This window comes from Branchiostoma belcheri, unplaced genomic scaffold, assembly GCF_001625305.1.
Source record: "Branchiostoma belcheri isolate BF01 breed outbred unplaced genomic scaffold, Haploidv18h27 scaffold385, whole genome shotgun sequence".
Taxonomy (NCBI): Eukaryota; Metazoa; Chordata; class Leptocardii; order Amphioxiformes; family Branchiostomatidae; genus Branchiostoma; species Branchiostoma belcheri.
The window spans coordinates 38797-51765 of NW_017804004.1; the positions used below are offsets into that span (position 1 = coordinate 38797).

A 12969-nucleotide genomic window follows, 5' to 3' on the forward strand; every position below is an offset into this window, starting at 1 on the left:
CATGAATAAAGAACACCAAATACACCAAAAATCCGGATAAGAATATTTATTTCCCCAAAAGACTTTTTGAGTTATACATTTATTCACAAGAATTTCGTTATGTAGTGGTGGAAATTAGCGTTATTTTCAATGATATACAAACAAAAATCGGACGCTAAAACTGCCAGACATTTTGCTCTTCGAGTCCACTCAGCCGCCGGAACAACGCAAGCCGAAGGTCAATGACCTGCGCCCGGCCAGTAAACAAACTCGGTCGAACACGTAACGTGTTACATCGGCACGCCACGGCATCAACAATTTTCTTCAATCAAATGCACGAAATTGCGACCAGAGTACTTCGCCGATGAAACCACTACAGTTTGGACTCTATAGTAAAAGTAGCTAAGTTTGATATTGTGACTGTTTGTTTGAGAAATAAAACTGAATCTATTGATACATTTTGGGGGGCGCGTACTTTTCCCACAGCGTGGCTTCACGTACATGTACTTGATTGACAGGCGTTTCCCTTTGAAGAAGTTGCCGCCGGGCGCCGCTGGCGCCGAGTAGTCTAGTCGGGCGGCTCCAATCAGTTTCGTCCATCTTCGTTACAAACACGATCTGCACCGACTATAACCGAGCCTCTGTGATTGGTTTCCGAAGAATCTCGAAAATTGCCGAATATAAAGAAGATTGTTTGTATACAGTGCGGAGCTAGAGCATTCAGACCAGGCATAAAGGGACTGATGTCTCCGCACAAACCAATCGTTTTTCTACTCCAATCGCCTGTTGACACGACATATGAAGTCTTTCACTATATAGCTTTCATTATATAGCTGATTGCTGAAGTAGTCTTCTTGATTGTGAAAGAATTGATGATATTTGCTACTGGAAATTCGACAACAAACACGCCCGGCGTTGCGTGTGCGTCGCAAGCCAAACTTTAGGAAGCGAGTAGACAGTAGGTCCTTGTTCTAACATGAATAATTCCTGCCGAATATCACTAGAAAAATTGTCCAGATGTTCTGCTTAATTTAAAATGATGAACTGGGGTAAAAAAAAACAGTTTGGCTGAGCTGAGAGTTGGCTAGGGCGGGAAGGTATCGAAGGAGCCGGCGGCTTGCCCATATCGGCAGCGCAGCGTGGATCCGGCAGCGTCTGCGACAAATCGAGGCCGCAACACGTGTGGCTATGTAGTAACATTGTTGTACTAATACATGTAGTAATCTCTGCTGCTAAACAAGCATCTAAACGAGGACGAAAGATCCAACGTAACGAGGACCAAACACCCATGACCACGAGGACGAAAGATCTATAATATAATAGGACAAGCGGTTCATCATTTTTAGAAATTGGCGTCACATGATTGTCACTGAGAAAAAGTGACGGATAAAGGTTCACTAGCGTTATAGCCGGCTGCTAAGTAAACAAACATGGCGTCTGGCCGGGTCGACTCCGCCGATTAATAGTGATTTCTTGTTCCCAACGTCATATAACAAAGTCATATACGACTTATTTCATGCCAGAATGTAGCAACTTGCGGTACCTGCATCAAAGACCTCTTCATTTCGGTAAATTTCACTTCTGTACGGCGATCGCGTTAAACGAACATTTCGTAGTCGGCAATGTAAACAAACATGGCGACTGGTCGGCTCGCCTCCGCGATCGCCGATCGCCAATTCATAACGATTTCTTGTTCCCGCGGCGATATACACGTTACTTCATGTCAAAATACAGCAATTCGGTATGTTATCTCATCATATCAGGGTGTATTCCGGTAGATTTTAGCCTCCTATATGTGTTTTCCGGTGTTTTCCGGTGTTTAACTGTGTTTTCCGGTGTATTCCGGTAAATAGGCAGACCCCCAAAACAGTAGTAAGTACGTGCTGCTGAGTATTCCACACACTTAGGTAACAGTTGTGCCAATGTCACACGTCCAAAAAAAGGGTTCCTACAATAGGTAAAACATTTACATAGGCCCTGAAGGGACAAATCTGTGAGGAAAAAATTGTTTTTTGTGTGTAATGAGTATAATAATGTTATATTGATAGAACATGACTCTGATGCATTCCTATGTTGGTACTCACTCACTTACTTGGTACATGTATGACATATAAACGTGTGTATTATTTAGTACTATTCACTGACTATAGCTATCTACTGAATTATACTTTAGATGGACAACACACCTGTGAAAAAACGTAGGCGACTTACTGACACAAGTCCTAGCCGGACTCCATCTGTGACAGCCAGAAAGGGTTTGGCCTTTACGTCCCCTGGAAGGAGCCACGCGGGAAAGAGCCCTTCTCAAGCAGTAAGTTGCTCTCTTTTTTTATTTTTTTTATCCATTAATGGTAACAGACAATAGTTTGCTTATTTCCAATATTTTGTACATGACACTTGTCTTACATGTATATTCATTATGCGGTAATGTTTGAATGTTTCATTTCGGCTCAATTTGGGGTTTGAGTTTAGATGAGATGCTAAACAACTTTTTTTTAACAGGCTGCTCGTCGCCTGGTTAAGAAGTCGATTGTCGTCCTATCACCAAGGGCTTCTAGAAGTGCAGCGCACAGGCTGTTGTCTCCCAAGGAGAAGGACATCAAGCACCGATGTGGGGCCTGGTCAGAGAAGGAGACCAGAGCTCTTGTCGAGTTTGTTTCAATGCAGACAGAGCTCTGGGACCCTGACCTGTCCAATAACGACTGGCCGCAGATCCAGGACATGGATTTCTGGATGAAAGCTGCGGAGTATGTGTCAACAGAAGCTGACACATCTTTTATCAGATCAGGTTAGTTTTCATGATGATGTAGTGATGTAGCCTATATGTACAAGCATATATGTAAAAACTGCTGTCAATAACTAGTATTTTTCTTACCCATGTTACATGTAAGTCTTCCTATTTCTATGGAACAAATGTAACTGCTTTGATTAGTAATGTTCAAATCATATGGCACTTGATAAAAATCCATCTTATCTCTTTCATTAATAGTTCTGTTTAATGGAATGATTTTGTGCTTTCTTGTTATGAAAAAAGTTGTCTGGAGTACAATACATTTGTATATACCATGTTCCCATTCCATGTTATATGCAATTTCAGATCACAATTGGCGTTATACTACTACAAGAAGAAGGCTTTGATTTTTATTTGCTTAAATGGTTTATTCAATTGTACACTTTTACTTAGCTTCATAGTTTATATATCAAAACAGCACAACTTTCAAGTATTTTGTTTCAACCATGTGCTTATAATGGGATATTTCCAATGTTTTTCTTTTCAGCGAGATCCATGCGTTCAAAGGTAGTGAACAAGCTCCGTTTAGAATTTCCAAAAGAAAAGGGGGGGAGATCTGCAGCAGAGAAGGCGTTCGGGATCTCAGTAGATTCATACTTATCAAGCTCATATGTAACAAGCACTCCCCGCACTAATCAGAACATGCCATCTTAGTATCTGGATGTGTAACATCCCTCTCTTTTTAAAAAGATATCTTATTGTATTGACTAGTCTTGATATCAGACTCAGTTCATATATGTGAGCTATTTAGAGTTCAAGAGTTCTTGTCCGGCTCCTTTTCTTCTGCTTTCTATTTCTATTTTCTATGTTAAGAAAATATAAGTTCTCATGCAAACTCTTTGGTTAGTTTTAGAATACATGTGTTTCTATTCTAAAACTAGTTTTAGCTTTGGCACATTTTACATTGTCTTGGCAACAATTAGTATGCCTGATTTAACAACAGTTTTCTGTCTTGTTATACACTACATATAAAATGAAACACTTTCTAAACTAATGGTACTACCAGAGCGAAGGTGGTATACCAAACAGATACTTGGGGTTATTCTGCCCAATTTCTCGGTATCTGTTTCCTGACTGTCTATCGATTCAGTCTTTTGTTCAGTTCGTTTCAGCGATACCGGATCGGTGGTTGTATGTTGCTTCTGGTTCGTGTCGATCTGGTTGCTTTTGGCGTTGTAGTGTTGGATGACGTAGCAGGTGTTGACACGATGGCCTCTGGTTGTTCATCGGTTGTGTTGTTGTCTGCTACCGGCGGTCTTGTTGTTGTTGCAGGTGTTGTCGTATCTGCCTTTGTTGCCATTGGGATTTCAGGTGTCGGCCTGATGTGGATTCTGTTTCTTCTCAGCTGACTTCCAGTCTCCGTCTCTATGTTGTATGATCTGGGAGTCTCTGCTCTGCTGAGGATCTTTTGTTTGTTGGATCTTGTACATGTACACTTTGGCCTGTGTGTAGCTCTGGTAGGTTGTGTGCATGTTTGTCGTAGGGCTTCTGTCCACTCTGCTGAGCTTCTGTTAACTTCGCTCTTGTTTCTTCTTGGTCAATAGGAGGTTGGATCTTTGTTGGCAGGTTTGTCTTGTATCTCCTTCCGTTTAGTAGTTCTGCCGGAGATTTCATGTCTGCTCTTAATGGAGTCGTGCGCAGTGTTAGGAGTGCCAAGTTTGGATCTCCTGTTTCTAGACACTTGGTGAGGGTCTTCTTCACTCTCTGCACTTGTCTCTCAATGAATCCATGCCCCCTGGGATAGTGTGGAGATGATGTGGTTATCTTGAACCCATACTCTTGTGACACACACTTAAACTCCTCGGAGGTGAACTGTGTTCCATTATCACAGACTACTTCGTCTGGAATTCCTTGCTCAGCGAAGATTCCTTTGACAGCTTGCGTTACTGCAGAAGCTTTCAGGCTCCTCAGATTCTTTACGATCTGGAACTTGGAGTAATAGTCTACCACCAATAGGAACCACTCCTGGTTGAGGTGGAACAGGTCTGCTCCTAGTTTCTTCCAAGGTCGGCTGGGCGTTGTAGTTGGAGTCATTTCTTCTTTTTGTTGTGAGTTTTGATACTTCTGACATGTTCGGCATGACTGTGTCATCCTTTCGATCTCCTTATACAAGCCAACCCAATACACGGCTGTTTTAGCACGTAGCTTGGACTTCTCCATCCCCAGGTGACCTTCGTGGATCTTCTGTAGGATCTCTGGTCTCATTGATTTGGGAATGATTATTCTGGTGATCTACTACTATGATGTGTGTTGACATGTAACTCTACCCGAGGAGGGCTCGATGTATGTTGAAAATATGGACTCGAGTGACGCGTACGCCAAATTCTTTGCAAAAGAAATTTGACAAAAATGATTAAGACAGAGAACAATATCACTCGAATTCGTATCGAACTGACTGAAAAAGTCATAAAGATCACCTCAAACTGCTGATCTTATTGAGAAAAAGTCACGGTCCGACATCTTCTTACCCAGAAACTCCCCTTAATGTCCCTTTTCTATGTTTGGCTCCGATTATTGACTTTCTATAGAACAGCGGGTGATCCTACAAAACTTTCAGTGCGTTTTGTCGAGTCAATACAGCTGCATACTAGTGTATTCACGGTAAGGCCAGCTAAGGACTAACCTTAGCTGCCCATAGCGTTACATGGGGACTACTCATTGACATAGCATTATCCTAGCTAGTTATCCATATTTGTTTAGCAACCCATATACATATACTGCCGACTTCATCATAAACATACCTAGCACGGTAGAACGTAAGAAATTTTTTCAGGACAACATTTTCCTGCCTAAGAATTTGGTACTGCATATTTTCTAACATATTTCTAAGACTTTTATTTTTCACGCGCAAATTTTTCACGCGCAAGTTTTTCACGCGCTAATTCTTCACGCGCAGAAAACCCGTTCCCTGTTATTGTGTAAACATTTCCACTCCGACTCGGCCAAGTTCAGGGCGCATTCTTCACGGTACGAGATGTTTTCAATCAAATACGTATAAAGGATTGATATTTAAAACATAATTCATTGCAACCTTTTCTATATTATACTTTCTCAAATTTGCGCTTAAAACAATTTGACGGGAGTTTTAGCTCAATTAACGAAAGAGTGTAAGCATCATTCTCCGTGCCCTGTTCTGTACACATCACATTTCAATGTGAGTATTATGTTTCTTAGTGAATCTTTAAACCATGGCTTTGTATGTGTGGACTTCGGTCCGGTGCGTCAGTGTAGAATTATGTGACCCCCCTGCACCCCAATTTGTGCCGCTCTACATAACACTATTTCATCACCAGACTGTGGGCTGATCCAGTTTAATCCACCATACATGGTCAATGCCAACTGTATCCGGGGGATAAGGCAAACAGAGTCGGGTTTATGAGCTATACTGGTGTATTGTGAATGCTTTGTTTTCATAGACGGACAGATACGCTATGCATTTATCAATATTGCATACTACAAAGATTAACGTACTAGACATTGTTTTCATTTGTCCTATTCATACAGGTTACAATTTACCACTGTGCCATTTGCATTCTTTCAGTAATAAAGGCTGTTTTGCTTTTCTGTGCATTTCATCAAATTCATGAATTAGAAAGGTAGCATGAAAGGGAGCATGGCGACACGTTTTACGTCAACCATCTATCTTGTATGCTTTGTTTGCTACGTGGGAGTTGGCGTAGTATCAGCAAGAGCCAGAAGTCAGGCAGAAAATATGGTGATGCGGTTTTTTGCACAAACTTTGTACTCGCCCAATTCGTCATCTGGTTTGCGATGAGGTTATTGGTCCGATACGTCATTGGTAATTGGTCATCGATCGAATCATACAAAAGAGGAGATTGTTACTGTGCGAAATAAGTTTATTTTCATGTTTGTAAACGTGCTAACGAAGCAGTTAAGTTATCGATCCGATAAAATCTCAGTGCATCAATGAATCGATGATTGATCTGTACGAGGGGGTGTGCGGAGTTGTGGGAAGAGCGGGGAGTCCGTCGGCCATATTTTGAATTTCTGCTGACCGCGCGTCAGACTGACGGGTTTCTACAAGCCGAGCACGCGCTACATATCGCTTCGGCTGCACCTGAATCTGGGACATAAACCTGGATTACTGCAGGGATCAGATACTCGGATTTACCTGGAGATAACGGTCCCGGTGGAGGTGAGATTCCCCTCGGGCGGAGGCAGCTGTAAGGCCCGAGGCGAGCCGACCATCGTGCGGTGCATGCGGTTCGGGGCCTGGCACGTGTGTGATATCCCGGGAATCTCACAGCCCGGTGTTGTAGGTTTTAAATTATAGGCACAGGGTTGGACAAGTTTTCAAAAATCCTCTTGCCCTATTGGGCAAGTACAGAGTCATTTTCACTTGCCCGAATCAACTTTTCACTTGCCCAAACTATACATGACATTTTTATGCATTTTTACTACCAGCATCTTATTTTAGAGTTTATAATGCTGCATACTTAATTTATCAAAATAATGTGGTTTGAGACTTGCAATGGATTTTCTGACAAAAGGACATTAATATAATACCAATTTGGCAAAATGATGAGTAATTTTGCTCCAAACACCATAGCGGCTATACTTTGCATCCAAAAAATTTACTTGCCCACTCGGGCAAGTACAGGGGAACATTCACTTGCCCGAACAGTACTTTTACTTGCCCTGGGCAAGTGGGCAATGGGACTTGTCCAACCCTGAGGCAGATCAAAAGTGATCCTCGTCTGCTTCCTCGAGGAAGGACGACGGGAACTGCTTTCTTCGAGGATTTCTCCGCGATCGTGTGTTGCCATTTTCCTCGCGTGACCCAAGGTTGCACGACTGTCACCAATTGTTAGTCTGTTTCATCAACATCTAGAAAATGTGTCAAACCGTCCCTGGCGGATTTACCTGCAGATCTGTATGACAGAAACACGTTTTGAATTTGGAAGTTTTTACTGTTTGAGTTTGACTTGATGTCCTTCTCGTCTGTGTCTAGCGACGACGGCAGCGGGTCGTTCCCGTGGCACCGTACGGCGGCTGGAGGCATGGCGGAGCGGGGACGGACGGCAGGCGACCCGCCCGGCTCCCCTTCTCGCCGCTGGGAGGGTTCCTCTGTGCAGGTGTTGGACCCCGCCGATAGAGCCGTCATCTGGATAGCAGGTGAGACAAAACACTTCTCTCTTTCTTCTATTTTTACACCTCAAGATGAAAGGCGCATTGTTTGTTCACCGGGAGCAGCAAACTTAACTCAGGGTCAAGACCTTTGGGCGCCAAGTACCGCTATTTCACACCACATTTAACTGCCGTAAAAGCTACCAAATATGCAGAGAAGAGGAAGTTTTGTCTGGGCGGAGGCAAACAAGAGACAAAGAACATGCCAAAGCCATGACGATCACCCCCCTCCCCTCCCCCCTACACCTGACCATGTAAATTGTGTCTAGCACATGTTTCCCGCCGGTAGTTTAAAGCCAGGCGGGCCTGCGACATGTTTACGGTCTAACACGTATCCTGGCTACAAATTTGGCCATTTTGTTTATTTTTGTGCTCCGATCCCGCCCTGGGTAATCCAACATGGTGTTGTTTTGGTTGGTTTGGCATGTCAGTGGCTACTGCATACTGTCGGTATAAAGCCAGCGCCCCCCTCCCCAGCTTACAGTGTAAAAAAACTTGTATATCACGGCGTGTTGCGGGAATATTGCAGCTATGACAGGTGTCAGGAATAGACCTCATCTCAACCCACACCGGACCCTCTTGTTTGGTGTCTCTGAGGGATTTTGTTGGTTCCAGGCTATTTATTCAGTTTCACGCACCGTCTGGCCTCTTCTGTAAAGCCTGATCCAAGCTTTCACAGATTTGTCACAGTTTTCTTCTTGGCCCAATCCCCCGCCCTGACCCACATTAAACCACATTGGGAAGAGAAGGAACATCGTAAATTTCCGTTTGTGATTTTTGTTTGTAGCTAAGCTCAGACATGTAAATAAAAGTAGCCCCCCCTCCAGGTAGACTGATCTGCATTACAATTGTATGTTAATTCCTATTGTGTTCTTTCTGTGAAAATCACAGCCAAACACTGGTTATGCAGGGGAGTTACTGTATTTCTCACTTCCTTGTTTTTGTTTTTTATTTTCAGTAGAGTTATTACATACATGAAAACATGTATTTCAGTATTGCATATCTATGATATATGTTAGTGCAGACAATAACTAGTGGTAATCACCAAAGTACATGTGACGTTACAGCATTTCATGGGGCGATGGCACATAAAACCATTGGTGCAATTATTTCAATTTTTTTTTTATAAAAGTTAAGTTGCAACAAAGTTGCATGGGAAATTATGAAAGTTACAAGTAATCTATCATCAATTTGTAAAAATCGTAACAGGTTGTTTGTCATTGCACAAAACGGGTTTCAGGTACTTAAAGTCGCTGATTTCAACTATGATAAATAAAGTTGAATGGATGCCCAAAAAGTTTATTATTAGAGTATTATGGGCTAGTGGGAAAAATCACTTAGTTAGATATTTATAAATTCCCTTTTGGATTTCAAGGATTTCAATATTTAAGCAATCACGTGAAGTCAGTTTGAAGATATTTGACATTTTGGTTTTGTAAAATTTTCTATAATCGTGATTGAATTGATTGAAAAAGGAATACGAAAGCACCAGTCATACAGTGAGTAGGTACATAGTTTAATGTTTCTTCCTTATCAAGTCCATACATGTATGTACCGGTATGTCAGGCTGCGGTATGTGTAACATGTGTTTTGGTATGTAATAAATGTTAAAGATTGAATACGAATGTCAACATTGATTGTTGACTGTCAAGTTTTGCCTGTAAGAGCAAGATCGTTATTTGACATGGGAACAGGAACACGTTTGAAAGAAATCTCCCCCCCCCCTTCCCCATGAAAGCATATCTATATTGGCATGGATAAAGAAAAACCAAAAAGGACTGGAAATTTTCAACATGACAAGAGTGATACCATATATTTTATATGGTATATGGAATTTTCAATATTACAAGAGTAATACAAAAATGTACCATAATATGATATTATTCCTGTAATGTTGAAAATTGCCAGTCCTTATATACCATATAGTATATGGTATTTTACTATTTACCAAGGAGGTGGTATTAGTAATTTACTATGGAGGTGGTATTACCATGGAGGTGGTATTACTCTTGTAATATTGAAATTTTCCAGTCCTTTTTGTTTTTCTTCATCCATGCCAATAATTTTTTTTGTCTTTACATCAAAGTTTTTCTTTCCCTGTTGAGAATTTTACATAAGTTACTGGTATCATGATATATATATATATATATATAAAATGTTATATGTAAAAGTAATGCAGAAATGTTGTAATTCCCACCCCCGCCATATCCTATCTTGTTCTGCCCATTGCTGAAGAAATAAGACTCAACAACAATGCACTCTATTTGTTAAATGTAATCACCATTTTTATTGATTCATGCAAATGTATGTCTTTGGGCGTAGTCTATGCCCAAGGAAAAGAATTGCCCACCCACCTCCCTACTCAAAGATCTAATCTCAATACAATTACAGGAGATTAGAACATGGTAGTCACCCAACCACAAACGCACATGTTCCTTCTTGGAGAGACTGTTTACTATGGCCTCACACCAGCGGGGTCAGAGGTATTTTATCTCCTTTGAAACCTGAGAATGTCAGACCTTTACAAAGACCCAGGCTGCTCATTGTAATGTATGCTGCGGTAATGTTGCCAAATTAGGGTGGACTGCTAGACTTTATGTTTTGAAGGGGTGGACAAACCATCAAGATTGAGAGCTCATATTGTCCTAACTGGTCTGACATACCCTTATCTCCAAGACATTCAGTTCTTCGTCATGCACTGTTCAGTGTTCGAAATACCTGTCTGCAGTCTGCAATCTGCAGATAGATTTTCAAGATTGCAGAAGAAAAATTTATACAATCTGCAATTTTGCAGAAGGAAAAATAGGCTCCAGATTCAAGCAAACTATAACTCTCTGGCCCCAAGGACAGACAACACTTAAGCTTCTGTTTTGAAGCAACAGGAGCTTCTTCACTAATTTGCATCGTCCTTGTCTTGACTTGTCTATCTTTTGTTTAGCCCTTTGGACTTCCAAAAATTTGTCTTCACTAATTTGCATATGACTCAATAGTTCGTCCTTATAAACCTGCAATTCTCTTAGTGTCACTGACGAAAGGTAGTTAGTCTGACCGTTTCAGGTAGCACCAAAATCATATCGAGTTGCTTAAGAGTTAAGTACTGTTTTTTTGTGTGTCTTTTATTAGTATGTTGTGTGGAAGGATGATATGTGGGTGTGATTACTACTAGTAGTACATTTACAGGTAAGGTACATGTATGATTTTAGTTGTAGTAGCTTGTAGTGGGAGACAGCGGTGAAAGACCCGTGAAGATACCAGTAAATGATAAATTTTCTGTGGAAATTTTCTATAAAGTCTGAAATTAAAAAGAGTGATAGATTAAACTTAAAAGAATTCCAGTAATGCTACAGATTTACAAAGCTATATATGATGTAGAAAAGACATTAATGGTTTGAGAAGGTTGTAGTATGGAGGCTTGTGTATTTGCAGAAAGTATTTTCAAATTGCAGAACAAAATTTTTACTCTTCTGCAATATTGCAGAGCACTGAAAAAAAGTATTTCGACCACTGACTGTTATTATGACAACCAGGTTACGTGTCAAAAATGTGCCACTTTGGCATGGGACTCGTGGGAGGAATATTTACATAACCTTGGTCCCCCTTCTGTAGTTGGTCCAGTCCTAGCCCTTTTGTATTTTAGAAAGAGGGCAGGGGAATCCAACCATTCGGAACTGTACAAATAAAAGCTTGTTTTCTGTAGGGATCTTCAATCTTGGGGACAGTCTTGGGAGAAAGTGAGAAGTGTTCATGACATCTGTCCTCTCCTTGGGTTCTTTAGGAAGGACTTAATTTTGAACAGTGAACCCTGTAACCCCCCCGGCTTGGACAATTTGGTAGGTCCAATCATTGCTGGATGCACCAGCATTCAGTACACTACAAATCTCCACCTCAGAGTCGGACGTTTGGGTTGTCTCCACATTAAGGACTTGTAACCAGGAATATGGACAAAGCTATGGAAGAAGATTGGGATTACTATGCAGTTTGTGACTCAGACGTTAACCCGGAGGTCGTCACCGCGCTGTACGAGGAAACGGTCGGCCGATACAGAGGTAGAATTGCCCCATAATTCGTCTATAGCAGTCAGGCTGTGTAGTGTAACGTCCATGGTATGGAGCCGGAGGTTGCCTGCTCCATGTGGCATTTGTTATATCAGCTGGATTAGTAGACATGGACTAACACACACCCTTCTACTGTCAGTGCCTCATATCCCGATACCTGAGAATTTTCCTGTGTACGTTGTTGACATGGATAATCCAGTTTAATTAATCTCCAAGGTGGGTCTGTTATGGTTTAGGGCAGGGACCTCGATTCACTGTCATGTTTTACACCACGGGGAAGAAATATCCTCCCTCCAATAATCACTCCCAATGTGCCTCTGTTATCATTGTTTATACACCAGCAATTTTGTCCTTAAGATGGGGTAATTATCAACAGTCCCTTCCTAACGACCTAAGCGACCTACAACACCCCACAGTGAACCATTATCACACCAGAGCTGGCTATTCAAGAGGTGCCTGAACCAAAATCTGCCCAGATTGATTCTGATTATCTCACATTGGTGGCATGTCGGTGGGCAGTTGTTGGAGATATCCTGTTTATTTTAAGACTCAGTGGCTGCATGAGAGGAGTGCAGACACTAACACAAACCTAAGGGGTTTTCTACTTGTTCTTTTACACACATTAGGTGACGTGTGATGTCATTTATGTGTTGGGGTCACCCTGTCCTTTTAGACAAACCTGCGTGACAAGACACTGGTTAGGAGAGTTAGAGGGGAGGGTTGTATTTCAATATGGCAGCCTCCTTTCCTAACATCACCCTAATGTTAGCCTGTCCGGCCACCTAGTGAGTAAGGTGGCCTATCTGATTGAGGAGGGATGGGAAAATGGGTCACATTGTGAAGGGAAAGGGAGGTGGATGTGATGCCATGAGGGATGAGAATAAGAAGACCTTTGTATGGTACTCATGAGGGGAAATCTATGGGATCTGTCACTCCACGCCTCACTCAGGTATATACTGGGACCCGAATATGAGGCTTGCACGACGTGAGGTTACT

The 12969-nt window shown here is 41.8% G+C and overlaps 1 protein-coding gene across 1 annotated transcript in view; it reads left to right on the forward strand.

Moving 5' to 3' along the window:
* Positions 1-2086: 2086 nt before the first annotated feature.
* The window catches only part of LOC109476643 (plectin-like), a gene marked incomplete at its 3' end in the record, with an annotated part of 49995 nt that continues 39112 nt past the window's right edge, over positions 2087-12969 (forward strand). Inside the window, exons 1-4 of the mRNA XM_019777647.1 lie at positions 2087-2290; positions 2482-2767; positions 6932-7046; positions 7743-7906. Of these exons, the coding sequence (XP_019633206.1) occupies positions 2153-2290; positions 2482-2767; positions 6932-7046; positions 7743-7906 (703 nt within the window). The remainder of the gene's footprint in view (positions 2291-2481; positions 2768-6931; positions 7047-7742; positions 7907-12969) is intronic.